Here is a 22,283-nt window from a genome sequence, read left to right on the forward strand (position 1 = left end):
CCAAATAAATAAATAAATAAATAAATAAATAAATATGGTTGTGTTAGTGACTCTTTAAACAGCAGCACTAGACTACCAAATGAATTCATAATCAAATTATAAATAATAAAACATAGTATTTGTTTTTCCACTAGGTGGCAAAATATACCAATATTATCAGGTCAATAAATTACTGAAACTGTGTCTTTTTTTCCAAAAGAGCTCAGTTAAAGCTTTCACAACATCGAATACTTATTCTAGGTTTTTTAACATTTTTATTGGCTAAATCATTTCAAAAACATATCTGACAACCATATTTTAAAGGCTTTTAATTGGCTTTTTTTTTAGTCGGCGGTGGATATTTCACTTTTCTCTTGATTTTCTTAATCTAAATTTGGTATTAAAAGTGACTCGAGGAAATGGAGAGCCCTAGAGAAAGGATTTGTCTCCATCTATTGGAACTTTTAAACAGTCACTTGAGCTTATTTTTATTTAATTTAATTTAATTTAATTTAATTTAATTTAATTTTATTCTTTTTTATTTTTTTTTTAAATAAAATTTGATATTTGGCAATTTTAAGCAGTCACTTGAGATTATTATTATTATTATTATTATTATTATTATTATTATTATTATTATTATTATTATTATTAGAATATAATATGATATTTGGGATTTGTAGAGTTGATATGAGGCAGATGAAACATGTAACATGTACACAATGTAATCAGAATAAGAAGAGTTCTGTCTAACTACACAGAATAAAATGAGCAGAAATAAAAATGGACGTACATAGAGCTCATTATATTTAAAAAAAATTATATTATTATATTTATATATTTATATTTGCTAAAATCAAAGCTGCATAGAATTTGGGGTCATGCGTTTTTTCCTGTAACATTTGCGTACTGAATTATTGATTATTTCTACAGACAGACGCTGTAGCTGCACTAATGTAACACTCTGGCTGTGATCCAGTTAAATGCACACAGATCAATCCAAATAGCTTCAATGATGATACAATACTGAGGATGACTTGCAGAAGGGAAGAGTTTACTGCAACATTCGTTTCAAAGCAAAAATATCAGCTGAACAATAACTCAGTGAATGTAAATGAACCCTGAACGCATCAGTTAGACACTTTACATAATGGAATAAGTGACGCACTGTCTGCTGTCTATATATTGAACAGGTGATTATGTAAGTTTGTCAGGGGGTCAGAGGGGATTTTGGAAACTCGAGGATGATTTCTTGCTCACAGCATGAAATATTTAATTTTAAATAGTTCAGTGTGTATTAATCACAGAATTGAACACACTGACCTCTGATGTACATGTGCATGTTAAAGTGTCCTTGGTCCAGCTTCATCTAATAAGATGTAAATAGTTAAAAAAGAAGAAAAAAAAGTCAATATCATCATCATCATCATCATCATCATCATCATCATCATCAACAACAACAACAACATCATCATTTTAATACTGTTGGAATATTATTCATCCATCAGGATTTGTTAGACCCTCCGGGTTAAACAGTGAAGCGTGAAGCGCGCACACACACGCAGACAGACACGCACGCACGCACACACACACACACACACACACACACACACACACACACACACACACACACACACACACACACACACACACACACACACACTTGGAGCTGATGTGCACACAGCACTGAATCGGACGCAGAGGATCATCACTCGGATTGTCTCCAGATTTTTCCCATCACTTTCAGGTTCCGAATGAGACTTGGGTGAGGCTCTTAAACACACACAGGTGAGCTGATAAATGTGCTGAGTTACAATTGTGACGTGTAAACAGAAGTGTGATAAAAAAAACAAAAAAAAAAAACAAATAAAACAGGTGCATCGTTTAGGGAGGAGTTTTACTGAGTAAAATCGCGAGGAATCGAGAAAATGAATCCGTTTTCTGTTCTAATAATGTTTTCATGACATTTTATCACCCTCGTAAAAATACTTTATAGTGATAATATTAATGTTATACAATAACATTGTAGTTATTATTGTATAGTATTTTCATCTGAACTTTGCTATACCTTATTGTAAACTCATTTCTCATTTCTGTTCGTATAATGCTTGGATTTATTTAACTTAAAAACACTCTATAACAAAAAAGGAGTATTAATTAAAGATAAATAATGAATTCACCACTTTTTAAACAATTCACTATTTAATTCATGTCATTATCATTTAAAAATAATTTGAATCAGTCGTTATTTCAGTGAGTTTCTACTAGCTGTGTCCTGTTTAGAGAAGTAAACACAGGAAGTGTATGTATTGAATGTGTCAGTTAATGTCTAACTGCTTAACACTTATATTTTGTTCACTATAAAAAAGGACAATTCATATAGCTCTACTTTTAGTACATGTGTGAAATGTACCTACTGATGCATGTTGTAGTCATGTACACTGGATGGAAAGGACAAACATGTATATGATCTTTACAGAGGAATTCCATAGGAATTCTGTGATGGTCTTATAGTAGGAATGTTATCTTAGTAGAGTCCTTTGAGTGGGACTAAATTGTACATTTGCATGCCATAATAGTGTGTTGGCGGTTCTATGAGTCACATGTCTGTTATTGTAAACACTGTAGGCTCAATTATACTGAGAGTTTTGGGCTGAGAGTAGGAGTATGAACTGAATAATGTCCAGCATTGTTGTATAAATGTTTTGTGTAAATTTTGCCCATTCAACCAATGAATGTCACACAAAAAATAAAGAATAGAGTCATCATGACCACCACCACCAACACTGTAAACACATGGTGTGTGAGGGAGCTATTGAATAGCATCATAGCTTCTGAATAATTGATGAGCAGGATGAATCATGGGGTCCTGAATCACATTTAAATTTCTCTCTCTCTCTCTCTCTCTCTCTCTCTCTCTCTCTCTCTCTCTCTCTCTCTCTCTCTCTCTCTCTCTCTGTCTCTCTCTCTCTCTCTCACACACACACACACACACACACACACGTGCACACACGAGCACGCACACACACACACACACACACACGTGCACACACACACACGTGCGCACACACACACACACACACACACACACACACACACACACACACACACACACACACACACACACACACACACACACACACACAAACACTCTCTCTCTCTCTCTCTCTTGCTCAGTACCACTTCACATTTGGGAGATCATTCATTAATAGATAAATAAATGTCTCTATAACCTTTACCATCAAACAGAGCTGTGATGTGTAGTATGCAAATGCAACCACCAAATCATAAATTCAACAAAATAACACACCCATGGATTACCATACAAATTATAACCCCAAATGTCAGTGCCTGTACTGTAATACTCTGTACAGATAGTTAATGTTAACAGAAAGTTATTTTTAAAAGTTCTGTTTAATTTTGCCAATTAGGTCTGTTTGAATTAAATATGCATAAATTTACATGCTTAATATATTTTTTTTGACTTTTGTTGTTTTTTATAATCAAAAACTTTATTTCACCATGAAAAACCAAACAACCCAAAGGGATGTGTAAACAAACTGTACAGAAATGCAAATGATATACTATAGAAACAATTAATATCTGAATATAGGAAAAAATAATGTTTTAAAAATACAACTTGGTTTCATGTGTTTACAATTAAGTTAATGTTTTTAACAGAAATGAACATCCCAATGACACATAAACTGATATACATTCTATGGCTAAGGGTTTGTTTAGACCTGTTCCAGCATGACAATATGCCATTAAGGCATGGTTTGCCAAGGTTGGAGTGGAAAATCTTGAGCGTCCTACACAGAGCCTTGATCTCAACCCCACTGAAACACCTTTGTGATGAACTGAAACCCAGCCTGTTTCTCAAGTCTCCTCACCCAACATCAGTATCTGATCTCACTAATGGTCTTGTTCCTGAATTAACACAAATCCCCACAGCCACATTTCAATATCCAGTGAAAATCCTTCCCAGAAGAGTGGAGATTATTATACAAGCAAAGCAGGGACTGACTTCATATGAATACCTTTGACATTGGAAAGGAATTTTTAACAGCACATATTGGTTGAAATGGTCAGGTGCCCATATACCTTTGGCCATGCAGTGTATATAATAATACTGAGTAATATCTCACTAATGCTGTTAATGCACTAATACAGTCATGTTCCAAAGTCTTGTTTAAAGTCTTTCCAGAAGAGTGGAGGTTATTATAACAGCAAACATGAACATGAACATGTGGAATGGGAAGTTCAACATGTGCGGTGATCAGGTGTCCATAAACTTGGTCATACTGTTTATATCAGAAAAAAGGATGTATTATGCAATGCTAAGTTTCAGATAAAGTGGTGGTTATGGAAGGAGGAAAAACTAAATTCAAAACATTTCTCTGTTGATTTCTTTACAATTGTAATTTCTATAATAGAAGAGAAAGCATGATATACAGTAGGAGTAGTATTCTCAAAAATCTTTTTTTATTAACCTTTAGTATTTCTCATTAGTGTTTCTGAAATGCAGTGCATTGTTAACTGTAAGAAATATCCATTGTTTTCTTTAATGCAGTAGCAGAATGGGAAACAGCTCAGCCAAACTGAATCCTTTCATACACGTCAATGGCTCGGCAAAATCTAAGCTCAACACCGAGTCAAGCGGTGGTCCTCAGCGCCTTAAAATAAAGGTGGAAGAGTTGGAGGGTCAGCTGAAGAAGAAGGATGAAGAACTGTGTGCCCAGCAGCTACAGATCAAACAGCTGGAAGAGCAGCTGGTCCAGAATAACCAAGTCATTGCTGACATCTCAGATGCTTTGAGAACAAAGTGTCTCCAGCTCAGCAGTCTACAGGATGCTCTGAAGAAACAGCGAGATTTGGAACTCATGAACTCGCCCAGTGAGGCGAGTCAGAGACTCAGCGGTCTGCTGCGAGAGACACTCAACAAGAGAAAAGGAGCCAAAGCTGGAGTTTCTGCAGAACCATCATCCAGGACATATGACTCTAGTAGCATGCCCAAGTTCTACTTTGAGAGTGCACGAGTGTGGAAAGAGCCAAGGTCAGAAAAAACCTGCAATATAACCTATACAGTCAGGCAGATATTTTAGTTACGTAGTGTTATGAAAAATAATCGTCTCATCTTTTATACATGACTAATTAGGACGTGCCATTCAGATGGTAATCTCCATAGTGACCATGTTGTGATAGCTCTCATTATATTAAATCATACCGTTTGGGGGTTCATTAACTATTCTTCATGCTGGTATTGACAATTGAAGAACTGTTGCATTTGATAAGTGAAAGAAAGGTTCTGAAGTGTTGTCTAATTAGTTTGTCCTGAATAATTAAAAAATAAAGCAAAAACATCTGCCTACTCAGTTCAGTGCCCAGAGAGCACTGATCATCTGGCCTCATTTACCCAGTACATTTAATATGAGGTGCTGAGATGTCAGTATTTATGTAATTCCTATGTTTTTGATCAACACAGATTTAATATCATGTTCAATTTCATGTTAAAGAGAAGTTAAATAAAGCTCATTATCTGATTATTTTCTACTTATGTCAGTGTGAAGAAACTCTTAACAGATGCCTTGAATAAGAACCGATATCTGAAGAGACTGGAAGGACAGCAGCTCAGAGACATGGTGGAATGCATGTATGAGAAAACATACCAACAAGGAGAGTGTGTCATCAAACAGGGTGAGCCGGGGAATCACCTGTTTGTGCTGGCAGGTAAGAATCCATATGGAATATAACCGGGAAACACAGTACACATTTTTTATTTGGTTCAAATTTGCTACACCAAAAACATGTTATGGATGATACTGACAAAAGATTCCAGTTAACCTTTTACTGTGTAACCGGGCCATGTTTTCATCATCATTATTAACATCATCATCATTACTGTCTTAATATCTGATGTCATAACAGCTTACATCATGTGTGACAAATTACTTCCAGTTATCACTGGAGCCATCGTTACTGATCAGATTCTTTTTAACCTTTATCTTGAAGTTAAGGTGACAAAAAAACACAAATTGTCATTTTGGAGAGAAACCGGAAAATTGTGAATACCTTCCCATTTTGGAAAAACTTTTACCTCTAAAATTTACCTCTGACAAGGTGTTACAAAGTCCTAACACTGGACACTCCTTCCAAAATGTTAAACATCTCACAGAAAACCATATCAGAAATGACAGGTTTCTTTAACCATTTTGTAAAATTACATTTGAGGACAATACAATGTTTTTTACGATGATTTTTTAATAAAAATATTCATAGTTATACATCAAGCATTTTTTTTATTTAAAAAGAGAAAAATCTATACATATAAATAATGTGTGCATTAAAGTTGTGAAAATTAAACATCGTGGTTCTTAATCAGAGCTTTTAATGTCATGTTCTTATTTGTACTTATAGACGGCAACCTGGATGTCTATCAGAACAATAAACTGCTCACGTCGATCACAGTGTGGACAACATTTGGTGAATTAGCCATTTTATATAACTGCACCCGGACTGCATCCGTTAAAGGTGAAGTATTGTTGTAACTGTTTTGAATTTTGGAGTACAATGAAAATATGAAACTAGATTAAACTAATAATTAACCGTTCTCATTTTAGGAGTATAAACACACATGTTATAAATGTAACATGAAAATAGTGGATGATGCAAATAAACACGTGCTGATGTTGGATAATGACAATAATTTGTCCTGGGCTTAGATACGGGAGAATTTAATAAAGTAAAATAGCCTGAATGTTTTCTCTTCTTTAGATTAGCAGTTCATGTGTGTGTTAACTAAACATAGTGACCTCACACTTGGAGGATCTTTAAGGTTTAGACATTGTCAAATTTTTTCTTTGTAGCACAAAGCCTTTGGATATCGAAATTGTAATTTTTTTTGGCTCAAGACACTTTCCCTAATGTTTTGTAAAATGCATCATAAACTTAATCATAAAAAACTCTGACCTCATCTGTCCCTCCTGCGTTCAACCTCAGAAAATAGATGCATTATACCAATATTTGTTAGAAAGCCTTGGCTCAAGCGGATAAGCATAACTTCACATTGGAAATTTTAACCTCCATTTCTAGCTTTTGCTTTGATTTGACAAACTGCAATAAAATGTAAACACTTTGTAAAATGGCTCTGTTTGATGTAGATGTGTTTTGGTGACTGTTTCACCACATATTAATCTGGTCTCCATCATTGAGGTGGAGGCTAAGCCTCGGGACCACGCTGGCAGTTCCCTCACATTACCTGCAGTTTTGTTGTTCTTGCAGCGGCCAGTAATGTCAGAACCTGGGTTCTTGACCGAGAGGTCTTTCACAACATTATGCGAATGACCTCTGAGGCAAGACACGTGCAACATCGCAACTTCCTCAGAAGGTGATATACCAAACATTTCACCCTCAGCTATTTAATGCATTTAAAATATCACAATTTAAATCTGATTGGTCATAAGGTTTTAATTATTTTTCTGTAACAGCACCGTTTATTGCAGTTCTGTATTAAATAAGCTTATTTTATTTAACATTAACATCTTATAGTCAGACTTGTAGGAAGACGCTTCACATACACAAAGAAAACACATATAAAATATAATTGTTGACATGTTGTTTTATGCTTTAAAACTATGGATTATAATAACTATGGAGTATAGTAATTTCTCAGCTGAAAGCTGCGTTTATAAATAAATAATATAATATTTAAATTGTATACAAATAGTATATTTCCTTAGCAAAAGTTAACTTTGCCTGTGCCTTTGAGTCTGGAGATGCTTTGAAACAATCTCTCTTACTCTAAATACACAAATTAAATCGAAAACAAAACTGGAATTTGGATCTAAGACACAAAACTGTACCTTATTATCCTTATTATAACAATTAGCACAGATTTTATTTGCAGTAAAATCTGTATCACCCTTGAAATATGTTTTAGTTTCTTTTCATTCACTTCATTTTCTCTTTTATTCCAGTGTTTCACTTTTAGCCAATCTTCCAGAAGACAAGCTGACTAAGATTGTTGACTGCCTGGAGGTGGTAAGTAAAGATCTTATCTTTATTCTTGGTATTCTCCTGAACACCAAAAATTCCACATCTATCGACCTTTGTGTTGGAGAGTGCAGGCGTTACGTCTGTCATCTCTTGGACCGGTAGATTGTTATCATAATCACTTGACATATTGTTGCCATAATTATTTGACTTGGGAGAAGTAAAGTGTTCCTGATTTGAAAGTTGAGGGTAGAAACATGGCACAGTCTGTGCTTTGTTAAAGATTTGTTGGACAGCTGATTTGGGCTGCTGACTGATTTATTTCAAATCTTTCTGAGGGGGCCAAAGCGAATGTTTCTAAAAGAGTGTGGGCTTTGTCAGATTTGTGTCAAATAACCTACATTCACATTCCCTACCTTCTGCAAATACTTCAAGAACATTCCTCTTGATCATGTGTCCATGGGTTCGAATGGGAGAATTTTGTTATTTAATCATTCTGATGGAGTTGATTAAATTCCCTCCCGGGGGACGGTTAGCAATGTAACTCAAGAGTGGTGCAGATGTTTCATACTGTGAAATGCAGATAATATGGAACTCTAACATTAAACATTGAGGAAAGGAATGTGTTGAGAGAGTCTTAGATTGGACAAATGTTTTGGACTTCCTGGTGTAAAGAGGTCCAGTGCTCTCTTGAAGAACTTCTTGGATGAAATGACCGTAGAGCCGTGCCAGGAGGACACGTGGATGGATCATGAGTAAATTGATAGGAATCACACTCCTGAGAAAAGGACTAGAACTGGAAATTATAACTGGTCTCTAATGTTCACCCAAAATATGCTAGCAATATGAAAAATGATTGGCGTTGACGTAAAACTTGGATGCTGTCCACTTTCACCTCAGAGTGAGACCAACATGTATTAAGTAATGATGATGTCATTTAGTTTGAGTGTGATAGTGTAAACAGACATTTATTGTTCCTGGAATAATTCTCCTTTTTAACAACTCACTGCCAAGGATGTGATAACTTCAAACTCCTCCCAATTCTGTGACCCTCCAGACAGTACTGGGCAGCGTCTGGACGGAAAACCTGTTGTTTAGGGCAGCATTTTATTTTCAAACAATTACACAAAATGGGTTATTTTTTAGAAAGAAGTACTGAAACATTTATGATATTTAAATACAGTTAAACCCAAACATGCATTTTTTGTTGTTTCCTAACACCTAACTAACATTGTATACATATAACTACAATTTAGAACTAACTAACTAACTAACTAACTAACTAACTAACTAACTAACTAACTAACTAACTAACTAACTAACTAACTTTTATATCTATCTTTTATACATAGATATTTTTATTGTGTATTTTTGATTGAAAGATTACAACCTTCTTGTATTCTCAGATAAAAATATCCATACATGAACACAATGGCACTGACTCAATGGGAAATCAATAGCTAAATAAGATCTTCTTTGTATTTCCTCATTAGGAGTATTATGACAAAGGCGACTATGTCATCCGGGAGGGAGAGGAAGGAAACACTTTCTACATCATTGCCAACGGAAAGGTAAAAGTATCACTGCACACATATTGGATTTATAATTATCCAGATTTTAGATTATCAGATGTTAGCAGTTTGTACATAATCTCGACCTGGCTAGAACTAGTTTTAACTTGTATTTTGGGAAAACTCTGTAACTAATCCTGATATTTCAAACCTCCTTTTTAATATTAAACTCTATAACTAAAATCTAGCTTCTTCACCCAAAAACACGACCCCTAAAGTGGCTTCTTCTGTGGTCACATTCCCTCAATACCGGTATGTTGGGGATCTAGAGGAAATGCATTTCCATTTCTGTGGGAGGTAGAGCATGTAGAGATAAATCAGTAACCTGACACTGCAGGGTTAAGAGACAGAGGTCTCCTCTGGGAAGTAACAGGAACTGTTTATCATGAGCTACCCGGTCATGGATCCCCCAATGGGCCCCCACCATAGCTGCAACTCTGACTGCAATGGGGAAGACAGATGTTTTTTTTCTGAGAGCGATTTAAGTGCCGGAAATGATGCTTCTCGTCAGCCTGTCGCCACGCTGTCCAAGACACCGTGTTGGGAATAAGCCCATTAGTGTTAGCCACCAAAAAGCTGCCTATTAGGTCAAGAGGGTCAGCTATGGATCACTTTACAAAGGGAATTGTCTGTCTAATCATGGGCTAAGAGGAGAGAACCGGAAGTTCCGAACAGTGGCTTTGGAATAAATATGATATATAATTACAGAAATGTTGGTTAATGAATAAATGATGCCGGTTTTTGTGTTGCGACAATGTTTAAACATTAGATATAAAATCACACAATATTAGGTTATGATCTACAGCATTCTGGATGGTTCTTTCCTCACATATGGATATGGTCATATAATTGGAGAACAGTGTTCCACTGGGATTCATTAATTAGTATTAATGGATCACGATTCATCACTTATGTCTGGTGAATCACCACAAATGGTGGACTGAGCCATATGTTCTCCAAATGTCATAATGAATGTGATTCTTCTCAGATTAAAGTTACCCAAAGCACTAAGGATCACAAGGAACCCCAGGTCATCAATACTTTACAGAAAGGTGATTACTTTGGAGAAAAGGCCCTCATCAGGTAATATTTTTCTCTTTAAAATCTTAGGACACACATTGCTTGCAGATATTAGCTGCTGATAGCAGTTTGCATTTATGATTAATGATTAATTAAAGCGATTCTTCTTTCTAGTGAAGCCAGAATGACATTTCAAACAGCCCTAGGGTTATGTTAGATTTACAGGCATAATGTAATTTTCTCCTTTTTCCAGCGATGACGTCCGATCGGCTAATATCATAGCGGATGAGGATGGTGTTGAATGCCTCGTCATTGACAGGGAGTAAGAACCGTTTTTCCCTTTGTCTGTGGCTTTGTTCTGGTTCACTTTGTTCTTTAATAACTCTTATCATTCTCTTCCCAGAACATTCACACAAACTGTTGGCACCTTTGATGAACTTAAGAAATATCTTCAAGGCTATGTTGAGACTTTAGCCCGTGATGACAAGAAGAGAAATGCAAAGTGAGTGTGTCAAATTATGCAAGTATAAACATATGTTTTCAAATACACAGCTGTAACAAGATGTAAGAACAAACATACAACAGAGTGTAGAGTGTCCCAGCTTGGGAACGCACATACAGTATGCATAAAATAATGATGTATGTATAAGGAAGTATTTATTTGTAGGTATAATTAGATACATACAACTAGTTTTAATTGCTATATGTACATGTATATGCTGTATAATTCACTCAGGGACTGAGTATTAATATTTAAAGGTGATAAATGTATGGCGGTCTGGAAAATCCTGTCAGATATCTCTGTGACTGGATTCTTAAAACAGTCCAAAATACAGTTTATAATCTACCTATAAAATAATAGACCAACTTAACCTTAAACATATCTCACCAAAACAAGGAGGAGGAATTTTGATGGGTTAATGAGCCAATTTAATCAACACATCGGTTCAAACAGTCAGTTTGATTAGAGATTTCTAAAACCTTGCTACCAAAGTGTGATTTCTTCTAAGTGAATTCTAAAAATGTTTTAACACCCATAATATTCTCACTAACTTAGTCTCAGCTAATTGCCATCCACCAGTTAGATCTTTCCTATTAAAGACAGTATCCTTCCACATATATTCCATCTTACAGACATCCATCAGTGCCTAGCATCTCTGTGACTGGTAGGGGAGAGAAAACGTGTCATCCCTCCCACCAACTGAGAAAGGCCAGATTTGCTCTGCTGGACCCCTGACCAAGGATGACTGTGTCATCATCAGCATTTGAAATTTTATCAAATCTTGACGTGATGATAACTTGAATATTTTTCTGTTGGGAGGAAATATAGAATTACTTTATACAACATAATATATAGACATAACATCCGGTATAGCATCCATTTATATTTGATCTCAGATAAATATTACTCAGGTTTTTGTGTTGTTTCTTTTATGCAGGAGGTCAGGAAGCAGTACTCCCAGCTCTCCCTTGTCCATTGATCAGATGCAGCTCAAAGAGAAGGACCCTACTTCATCTCTTTCCTTCAGGAACCTAGAGATCATCGCTACTCTAGGAGTAGGGGGCTTTGGAAGGGTTGAACTGGTGAGCATATTGGTGTTTTATATCCATACAGACTGTTTATCACAATTTCAGTGGATACTGCTTTATGTTTAGTGTTCCTGTATCTATATTTATCCTTTTGGTTCAGGTTTATTTGAACATTTGCGTATGCCTTCTACCAGGTGAAAGTGAAAAATGAGAATGTGACCTTTGCACTGAAGTGTATTAAGAAGCGTCACATAGTGGACAACAGACAGGAAGAACACGTTCATTCAGAGAGAAGAATACTGAGTGAGACCAGCTCCCCATTTATTGTCAAGTATGTTTATTGTCTGAAAATTATTTAGATAAAAAAAAAAAAAAAACCTAAATTTGTACATATTTAGGAATATTATAGGAATAATATTGACAAATGATCTTGTACACTTTTTCACAATGACATTAAATGATTTTTTATGATTCCTCTCTCTAGAATGTACCGTACATTTAGGGACAGCAAGTTTGTGTACATGTTGCTGGAGGCGTGTCTGGGTGGAGAGGTTTGGAGTCTGCTGAGAGACAGGTTAGCTTCAATATAACTAATGTAAAGATCTTTCAATCTTTCACTCTCACTGACTTCTTGTATCACTGATATTTTTTTAGAGGAAGCTTTGACGAGAACACTGCCAAGTTCTGTGTGGGTTGTGTGACCGAAGCGTTTGAGTATCTTCACAAAAAAGGAATCATTTACAGAGACCTGAAGCCTGAGAACCTTATGTTAGACTCAGATGGATATGTAAAACTGGTAAACAAAGTGGGCTGCTGATATTTTTTGCTGATTAACATTAGGAACACTGAATGGTTCACTATTGTCAATTTTTCTCTGTTAGGTTGACTTTGGTTTTGCAAAGAAGATCAAATGTGGCCAGAAGACATGGACGTTCTGTGGGACCCCTGAGTATGTTGCACCTGAGATCATTCTGAATAAAGGCCATGGCCTCAGTGTCGACTTTTGGTCTCTAGGAATCCTAATCTTTGAACTTCTGACTGGAAGGTTTGTACCAACAAAATATCCCACTGGCTCCTTTATTCATGACTGAAAATGAGATAGTCTGCACTGAAGAGCTACAAAACTTGTTTAGGTGTTATTAAGTTACCAAGTATCTGAACCAGAAGGGAAAGATTTTCATGTCTAATTCCGAACCAGAAAGGAAAGATTTTCGTGTCTAATAGAGGAAAACAAAATCTTTTGAAAATGGATGTGTCTTTTATGTTTAAGTGACCAAAATAATCACAGATCACAAACAAATAATCCATTAAAAGAACTTCCGTGCATGAAAAGGAGAAGAAATAAACAACAAAATGAACGATTTTCATCTTAAAACAATTAGTTTATTCATTCATTCATTCATTTTCTACCGCTTGTCCAAACAATCTCGGGTCACGGGGAGCCTGTGCCTTGGTCATCGGGCATTGAGGCAGGATACACCCTGGACAGAGTTCCAACCCATTGCAGGGCACACACACACACACACACACACACACACACACACACACACACACACACACACACACACACACACACACACACACACACACACACACACACACACACACACTCGACAATTTTCCAGAGATGCCAATCAACCTACCATGCATGTCTTTGGACCGGGGGAGGAAACCGGAGTACCTGGAGGAAACCCCCGAGGCACGGGGAGAACATGCAAACTCCACACACACAAGGCAGAAATCGAACCCCGACCCTGGAGTCACCGTGCCCCCACCCCTTAGTTTAGCTTAACACAATTTTTCCAAACATACAAACTTATGATGTGCAGTTTTATACACCTGATATAAATAGCACTATTTATATTGCACCATTACTTACATACATTTAATATAATGATCAAAATGCTGTGTAAGTAAAAAACAGGGAAATAATTCTCTACAGTAGGGAGTCAAAAATAGAACAAAAATAAGCAAGCAGTAATAATAACAGTGCAATAATTCGTAACAGTAAAAAAAAAATATAACAATAATAAATATAAAATTATATAACAAGGGTGTCCAGTGTCATAAAAGAACAATAAAACCCAGTTAAATGCTAAAAAGAATACATGTATTTTTAGCTGCTTTTGTGGTAAAAGGAGTCTTTTGAATGAATGAATGTTTATTGGCAACGTTTACTGGAGAGCACAAACACACTACTAAAGCGCTCCTCATTTGGTGCAGCATCCATTTCTGAGCTAATTAAAGGATTTTAATGATTGATGATTGTAAAGGAGACTGTACTCAAACCTGTGTAGTTTTGCTCAACTCTCTTCCTCTCACAGCCCTCCCTTCACTGGCTCAGACCAGATGATGACATACACTTTCATTCTGAAAGGCATGGAGAAGATGGACTTTCCAAAGAGGATCACAAAAAGGCCTGGGGATCTCATTCGAAAGCTCTGCAAGTAAGATCTGAAAGTCCCACTATGACATTTCATACTGTCTTATCTACATACCTGTCTGAAAACAAAAACGTGTATTTAAGCAAATCTGGAGTTCGAATCAAATGATGTCGCAATTATCAAATAGAGCGAAACATGCCATGCTGTCTGAGAGGGAGGGATGGCATACTCTCTCCCCTGTCAAACAGAGAGACACTGCTCATTAAAAAGCATGTGTGAGCTGATGTATGAGGAAGAGGGCTGGTTGCACTTAACCCTAAACCTAACACCTACTGTATGGGTTACACTAAGCTAGCTAGATTATAAGAATTGGCAAACTGGGAGAAAAACAGGGCTAAAAAATAACTTTCACTGTTATTACTGAATTACAAGTTTTTAGAGGGTACAATTTTTTTTTTAAATCCATCATTACTATAAAAAAATAAAATAAACAAGACTATTCAACATTTTGTTTTTCCCTTTAGGCAAAATCCTTCAGAGCGTCTAGGGAATATGAAAAATGGAATAACAGATATCAAGAAGCACAGGTGAAGGAAACACACACAAACAGACCCATGTACAGGTGGAGGTTGAACAGTGTGTTATTGTGGAGTTTTGGAAGACTGTGCTTTTCATCCTGACCTCTCCAGCCAGACTTGATTTAGACTGTAATTAAAGAGTCTGGACTCACAGGGAAAGCTGGGATCTGCTGCTCATTTGCAGTTCCTCTAGCTTTTTTTTATTTTTATTTTTTAATCTTAATCAAATTCTATTTGCATTGTATCTTGTTCTGTAGTTCACTATAAAGGGGAGGTCACAAATGCTAACATAATGAACAATGAGCTAATTTTGACCTGCCAATGCTGTCAATACAAAACAAACTTTTGAATTCTACATAGTTGTCTATTTTTGTGTTTTTCTGTAACACAGATAAATGATAAAAGTTAACATGTGACTTTTTGAATATAAAAAACTTAGATGAGCATCTCCTTAGTCTTGTCATTGTTGTAAACTAAGGTGCTGCACTGAGAATTTCTAATCCAATTGGTCCATAAAGTCAAGCAGATGGATCTTCATCTCTGTTGCAATCTGTGGCTTGATCTGATTTGCCACGCACAGCCCCAGGCGTAGCGGATGGTCCACTAATAGTCAAGAAAAATATCCTCTCTTCCCCTCCCAGTTCAGACAGGATCCTGGACAGACATCCACATATTTCATTATGCATTGTTTGTTATGATAAACACTAACTCTGCATGCAATCAGTGTTGAGTATTTAATATAATTCCGAGGACAGGTCGTGAAATGTAACGTGGTATTAAAATACACTGTGCTTATTAATTATTAGGTGGTTTACTGGCTTCAGCTGGAATGGCCTGAAAGAGAGAACTTTGACATCACCACTGAAAAGAGAGGTAAGAGATGATAAAGCTTGCTGACTAGAACGATATGATGATCGTTAAGCTTATAATCAAAAAAGGTATTAGAGAAAAATGTCTCTAAAAGACTAAATGATGTAAATGATCTCTTCTGATTTAACAGCAAAACAACGAACATATTGAAATTTCCTGCATATCTTAACTCTGTTCACTGTTTTAATCTTTAGCAGTAATTCAGGTAAAGAGAGGCATTTCAAAGAGACATATCTCTTAATCTTGCTCTTTTTCTAGCTAAAAGGACCGACAGACCACAGTTACTTTGACAACTATCCACCTGACGATGAAATTCCCCCTGATGAACTTTCTGGATGGGACATGGACTTTTAACAACCTTTCCTTCCCTTACTTTAAATACCTCAGTGTGAACAAGGTCAAAACTCCTACATCATCCTTTTCCCCCAACCACAAAGCCAGCAGAAACCCAGCGTATGGCACATTCTCTGACAAAGCACAGCCTTGAGCGCAGGCCATATTTGTGCTGGAGTAGGTGGCAATGTGGAGGAGGAAGGACCAGCTGGGAATGTGGCATTTGAAAAGAACTAGACCAGTGTTATTCCGGGGATTATGTTAGTAACCCTGATTAGTGTATTGCGTAATTTCATCCTGTTTATCTGTCCGTTTACGGAGATGGACTGACTATAACTGCTGGGTCAAGTATACCACAGAGTTCTCAGAAGTACTTTGCCCAAGAGGTTTTATTGTGTTTAAATTGCGGACTTTGAACAGCGAAGAAAATGATGTGAAACCAGAAAAAATATTTACCTTTTTTGACCTGGAGAACCAAGAAGGTGAGATGTGGCTGCTTTTGGAAGCAGCGATGAGCCAAGTGCCGAACTCATGAACTCACAAACCGATTGTGGGTGTGAACACCAGTGATGTGGCTTTGGAGTCTGACCACAGAAGATGAGCTCAGCTGCTGATATTTTTTGTCTTTCAAAGGGATTTGTGTGAAATATTTATAACCACTGAGAAACTGTGTGTAGAGATTGGAAGGTGCTATATAAGTTTCACCTTACTCATGCACTTGAGACCAAACCCACATTCTAATAAGATTTGTGCACATCTACAGTATAAATGTTCATTATTACTTAATATTAGGACGCTCTGTTATGGGATTGTCTGGTTTGTATTTCCTCTGGATATGTAGTCCACAGTGTTACTTAAATTACAGATAAAAATTCATAATAAAAGCAGATCAGTGGGACAATAAAACTTTATTTATGGCCTGTTAAAAAAAGCAATTTTACAGGTGGGGTAAATGAACAGAAACAAACTTTCAGTCAGTAACTATAAACGCATTTACATTATTCATGTGAAGGCTCCATCTCACTAAAGGCTTTCTTTGCCCCAAAAGAAAAAAAAAACTGACAGGATATGTAACATACAGAAAATAAATAAATGCATTTAAAGCTCATTTCCATATACAAATATAATTTCTTATGAAGCTTATTATACAAGCACAACCTTACACCTAAATCATTTACACAATAGATTACATAGTATAGTATAGGAAGCCTTTCTGTAAAAAATATATTATACAATTATTGAAGGAGCACTCTGTATTTTTCATTTTTATTTTTTTTGTGTGTTATATATTAAGATAGTTTTACATATATTTTTCTTTAATCTGCATATGTTGCATGTGTATAAAATGTCCAGTCGGAAAATATACATTTATTACCATGCATTTGAATAGAGACTAGCATTATTTTTCTGTGTAAATATAAAAAGTCAAAGAAAGGAACAGAATGAAGGAACAAATATGTTGGTAATTTTATAGATAAATGCCAAATGAACTGATTTTATCATATTTAAGATATCTTTTTGGAAGGCACTTTTAGAAAACCATATCTTATATACAAATACATAGACCTGGATATATTTTCGTATGTGTTATAATTAGTATACTTTATATGTTATTTGTAACTCGGCATATTGAAGTTTATTCCACATTTTAAAGAAAAACATAGTGAACTTTATTACGCGAGGCCCTAAAATATGTGACGTTTACAATAACAGACGAACAGAGGTTTGCTTCTAAGCATTTGTTCTGAAACTTGGGTAAATTGTGTGACACCTTGATAAATCACAAAGTTAATATATTCTGAGCCAAAATAGTGGTTTTGTGGTATTTACAGGAAAAAAAAATGCATGATCACATTAACGTTCATGTAGAATTACACAGTATGAAGTCAACAAGGGCACTTGGTCAGTGAGTTCAGACTGAGATCAGACTGAGATCAGACTGAAAAGAAGCTACATGTGGCCAAGTATTGTGGTCTGTGTACTATATAGTATTTGTACTATAAAAACAAATATTGCTTCATTCATTTTACTTATTTATCATTCTAATTTATGTTCTTAAGGAGCTTATTTGAACAGACTACAGCAAATGGTGCTTGTGAGTATTGTACTAAATCACTCATTACAATGCTACTGATTAAATCGTCGACATACTGAGTTCATAAAAAAACCATTTTGGTGTTGGAATAAAATATATCTCTTTATATAGCAGCAATAGATAAGAATGTTAATATTAAATTGATTATGAGTTCAGTAAATGTAAAGTAATAGTAACAGCTTAAAAGTGAAAGAAAGAGAAAAAACCCTGTACATTTTCATATTATCGTTCATCCCTACATCCTCAACACACAAAAATCTACACATCCAATGAAAAAAGTCTCTTCAAAAGTTCATAACAGCCATGTCACAGAATGACTTGTGTTCAGATGAGTGAGTAATTTTGCAAAATCTGTGGTTTACTTCCAGACAGTTCATTCAGACATGAAGCTTTACAAATTTGCAGTTGTCCTTAGAAATAGAATGGAGAAATCTTCATGTAGCTACAGGGGTGTAGTCTCTCATCCAGTGCAAAATGGGAATGGGATAAACAGGAAGCTCAGATGATCAGGCAGCGTCTGGTGTGTGAACGGATAACACGAGACATTATCGGCAGGCACAGGAGTCCACTGTCATGTTCGGGTAGACCTTCAGGACCACGTTCTTGTCCTCGTCGAAGAAAAGGATGCTGAGTGAGGACATCTTTTCAGGGACGCAACAGGGCTCTGGGATGCCAGGGACAACCCCGACTGCTCGAACGATGCTCTGGATGGTGGCGTGGTTGGAAGGTTTCAGGGACTGCAGAGTAAAGTTTAGAGACATATACAGATTATACAGACATGTTCAGGAACATCCTTGTCTGCATGGCTGTTAGTCACGCATGTGAACAATGTAGAATATTCAGTATGACTTTCAATCAGTATAATGCACTTGAATACACTAAAGTAATAATTTTGCCAAACTCACCTTTAAACACTATCTGACATTAATTTTGTACTAAATGTTGGGAAGTTACATACAATTTAATACAGAATTCCAAAAAGTAAGAAACGTACAAGTAACAGCTGAAAGGTCACATGGCGATTAGATGGATGACACACTAAGATAACTAGAAGCCATTAGTGAGAAGGCATTAAATTGGATTTTAATACCGAACTCCCAGATTTACTGGATCCCAACACATCAGCACTACTGATAAAAGCTTTTAACTTGTTAATGATCCTCCTCGGTCCTTATATTGCATGATATATAATCACATACCAACTGAAGGTTCTTAAACTGGCTTATACAAATGTTTTTTTTTTACTCAAAGTGTATGGTTTACTTTTAAACAGTGCCACAGATACAAATAATAACTGTGTGTATCTGTACAGTGAAATGTTCCTTTACTGATGGTTTTCGACATCCGACCACTGGATGGAGCCGATTATCCATTCGGACATATGTGTGCGGCCCTGCTTTGTGTAAACAAGTTTTATATTTGAGAACCAATTCTTGATGCACTGATGATTATGATCTCATAAGATTTATTTGAAATAGCAAGCGTTAGAATTCAACATTATATCGACTAATGTAAGGAACTTTGTCCTAACATAAAAAAATCAAGTAAAAAAGGTACCTGGAATATAAAAAGAACATCAATTAAGTATGCATAAAATGAGGTGATTAACATGTAAAGAAACAAACCTTTGGCATTGGAAACTGACAGGATCCTGAACAGTAATAAGCATCAAAAGACTTTGGAGAGATAATCCATTCACTCCAGCCAATGTCGGCGAAGTCCACCTTCAGATATCTGCGAGCGCAGTTCTTTGGCTCGTTCCATTGCTTTTTTCTTGCTTTCTTTATGGTCTGCTCGTCAAACTGCAGAAGGGGGTTTTTGTCTCTTGGGTTCTTGCGAGGTTTCTTGCGAGATCGCTTGGCTGCCTTGTCCTCAACAGGGTCATATGGGCTAGTCTCATCCCAGGTGTGGATCTCATACGGGTATTCGGGACCTGGGAGCTCGTTGTTCTGCAGTGGTAAAAGGATATTGGCTGAGCGCTTTGTCCTGTGTGGTAAAGTGCTATTGTGGTTGTGTAGTCTAAGTTTCTGAAGTCCAGGCACTAAGCTCCCTTTGTGTCTCTGGAGAGTGGACACCACGCTTTCGGGCTCTGAGATAGCCGAGTCGTTTGCATAAACCAGAATGTAGGGCGAATGGTCAGACATGAGATTCTTCCATGGTTGCTGTCCTTGTGAATCGACAGCGATGCCGATGAGAAGCTCATCATGATGCTTTGCTTCATTGACTACACGAGTGATGTCCCTCCACTGCCAAGATATGAAGTCTCTGTACACTGTGGAGACGTTAATGAGGAACTGTCCGAGGGTTCTGGTACTGTCATTCACAGAGGCGAAGCTCCAGATCCTCAGGTGAATGTTGCTGTGACGCCTGATGCCATGACGAGCACAGGATTTAGACTTCAAGCATCTTTGGCTGCTGTTCAGAAAGTCTCCCATATAATAGTGCAGCGTTGCTGAGAGAACGTCCTCTGAGTTAGTTAGGGATGTTAAATTGAATATTTGAAGCTGTTTGTTGTTGATGGTACCTGGATGGAGATAAACGGTTATTACATTTGTCATCTGACAAATATCCAAGTTTTTTTATTATGTACTTTATATTGATTTAGGTCTAAAGATTTTGCATTTATTGTCAGACAAACTTTCAGGTCTGTCTTGTATATCATTGACATCCCTGTATACAAGAACACTGTTTTCACACCTAGGATTACGCACTATATTCAAGGTCCACCAAGGTCTGACTTGAACCCGAGTTCATTCTTCAAGTTAGTGCATAATGAGTTTGATAGATACCGTATGAGCACGATTTCCCATGCTTCTAAGTCAACATTAACTGTAACACTAGAAAGAGGTCTGGATATTTAACTAGGAACACTTTCTACAGCTGACACGTGCGCAGTCTTAAATTTTTACACCCTATAATTTGCAGGGACGCAAAGTGCACGCAGGGTTTGACGTCATACGAGGGAGATGGCACTGCAATTAAGAATACTAGCACTTCAGCTTACTAATTCAGTCTTTTTTACACCATGTGTTCTATTCATTAACAGGACTGAAAATTGTATGCGCTCAATATTTGATGCAAAGTCGTGCGAGTTCAGCAGGTGGATTTCCCCTAACAGCGCTCGCGCAAAAACTAAACGTGTGGTCTAATAGCTGTTGTGCTCACAGTGATTAATCACAATTAGTCCCATTAATTCATGCAACATCTCTTTGTTAAATTTAGAATAAAACAGGTGATTGTGAGAAATGACATACCCGGGTGCGCTTTGAAGCTGCGCACCGTGTTTCCGTCCCGGAGCGGAAAGCTCGCGCTCGTATATTTGCTGTAGAGCATCTGCATGTGCTCAGACACTGTATCCTGTACGGACTTCTCCGACTGATACGTGTCCGTTTTGTGTCCAAAATCCTTCGTTAGTCTTGTGAAGTGATCTTTCAGCATGGCACAATATCCAGAACACACGCAGCTCCATCCCAGAAGGAGAACCAGCAGGCGATCCATGGTGCCAGGGAAAGCTTTATTAGAACACGATATGTTGGTCAAGAGTGCTTAACTCTCCTACAAGATATCATCACACGAGCGAAAAAGAAAAGCCCGAAGCTGTAGTGTGATGGTGTCGATGAAGAAAGTGTGTGAGAAGTGTGTTGAGTGTGGTGCGTCTGGTGCGCTCTCGGGGTTTTGTGCGTGGACACTGCGCTGCTGAAGCGACAGCCAATCGCGTCCACTCTCTGCTCTCATATGAGCGCCAAGCGGAATGGGCTGCAGATTTATAGGGCTTAGGGGAGAACCCTGGTGTACTTCACCTTAGATTCATCCACAGGACAACCATAGAGAAACAGAAAAATGAGAGGGGGGGGAGAGAGAGAGAGAGAGAGAGAGAGAGAGAGAGAGAGAGAGAGAGAGAGAGAGAGAAATTGTGAAGAAGTAAAGATGC

At 36.9% G+C, this 22,283-nt stretch overlaps 2 protein-coding genes across 3 annotated transcripts; one reads left to right on the forward strand and one right to left on the reverse strand.

Moving 5' to 3' along the window:
- Positions 1-1,598: 1,598 nt before the first annotated feature.
- Positions 1,599-17,371, forward strand: prkg2 (protein kinase cGMP-dependent 2). 2 transcript variants are annotated; one of them, XM_047818769.1, is made up of 19 exons: positions 1,599-1,767; positions 4,553-5,035; positions 5,543-5,709; positions 6,397-6,510; positions 7,261-7,366; positions 7,956-8,019; positions 9,465-9,542; positions 10,531-10,625; positions 10,816-10,884; positions 10,966-11,064; positions 12,002-12,146; positions 12,287-12,423; positions 12,577-12,666; positions 12,747-12,888; positions 12,974-13,137; positions 14,390-14,539; positions 15,001-15,063; positions 15,861-15,927; positions 16,183-17,371. In XM_047818769.1, the coding sequence occupies exons 2-19, from the start codon at positions 4,560-4,562 to the stop codon at positions 16,276-16,278; spliced, it is 2,322 nt and encodes a 773-aa protein (XP_047674725.1). In that variant the 5' UTR covers positions 1,599-1,767; positions 4,553-4,559; the 3' UTR covers positions 16,279-17,371. The 2 variants fall into 2 exon arrangements, with proteins under 2 accessions (XP_047674725.1, XP_026994172.1); XM_027138371.2 differs by having other exon boundaries at positions 1,600-1,767; positions 14,417-14,539.
- Positions 17,147-22,157, reverse strand: bmp3 (bone morphogenetic protein 3). The gene is made up of 3 exons (XM_027138372.2): positions 21,607-22,157; positions 19,978-20,876; positions 17,147-19,089 (listed from the first exon to the last, which is right to left on the reverse strand). Exons 1-3 carry the CDS (start codon positions 21,848-21,850, stop codon positions 18,898-18,900), a joined length of 1,335 nt encoding a protein of 444 aa, XP_026994173.2. The 5' UTR covers positions 21,851-22,157; the 3' UTR covers positions 17,147-18,897.
- Positions 22,158-22,283: the final 126 nt, after the last annotated feature.

The sequence above is a fragment of the Tachysurus fulvidraco genome, chromosome 9, assembly GCF_022655615.1.
Source record: "Tachysurus fulvidraco isolate hzauxx_2018 chromosome 9, HZAU_PFXX_2.0, whole genome shotgun sequence".
NCBI lineage: Eukaryota > Metazoa > Chordata > Actinopteri > Siluriformes > Bagridae > Tachysurus > Tachysurus fulvidraco.

What these genes read in the sequence shown, in the direction of transcription:
- prkg2 (XM_047818769.1), top strand. Translation starts at nt 4,560, where the DNA reads ATGGGAAACAGCTCAGCCAAACTGAATCCTTTCATACACGTCAATGGC. An exon ending in AGCTCCCCATTTATTGTCAA is followed by an intron (nt 12,424 to 12,576) that starts GTATGTTTATTG and finishes TCCTCTCTCTAG; the next exon opens with AATGTACCGTACATTTAGGG. An exon ending in TGGAGTCTGCTGAGAGACAG is followed by an intron (nt 12,667 to 12,746) that starts GTTAGCTTCAAT and finishes ATATTTTTTTAG; the next exon opens with AGGAAGCTTTGACGAGAACA.
- bmp3 (XM_027138372.2), bottom strand. Translation starts at nt 21,850, where the DNA reads ATGGATCGCCTGCTGGTTCTCCTTCTGGGATGGAGCTGCGTGTGTTCT. An exon ending in CAGCTTCAAAGCGCACCCGG is followed by an intron (nt 20,877 to 21,606) that starts GTATGTCATTTC and finishes ATCTCCATCCAG; the next exon opens with GTACCATCAACAACAAACAG. An exon ending in GTCAGTTTCCAATGCCAAAG is followed by an intron (nt 19,090 to 19,977) that starts GTTTGTTTCTTT and finishes TTTACTCTGCAG; the next exon opens with TCCCTGAAACCTTCCAACCA.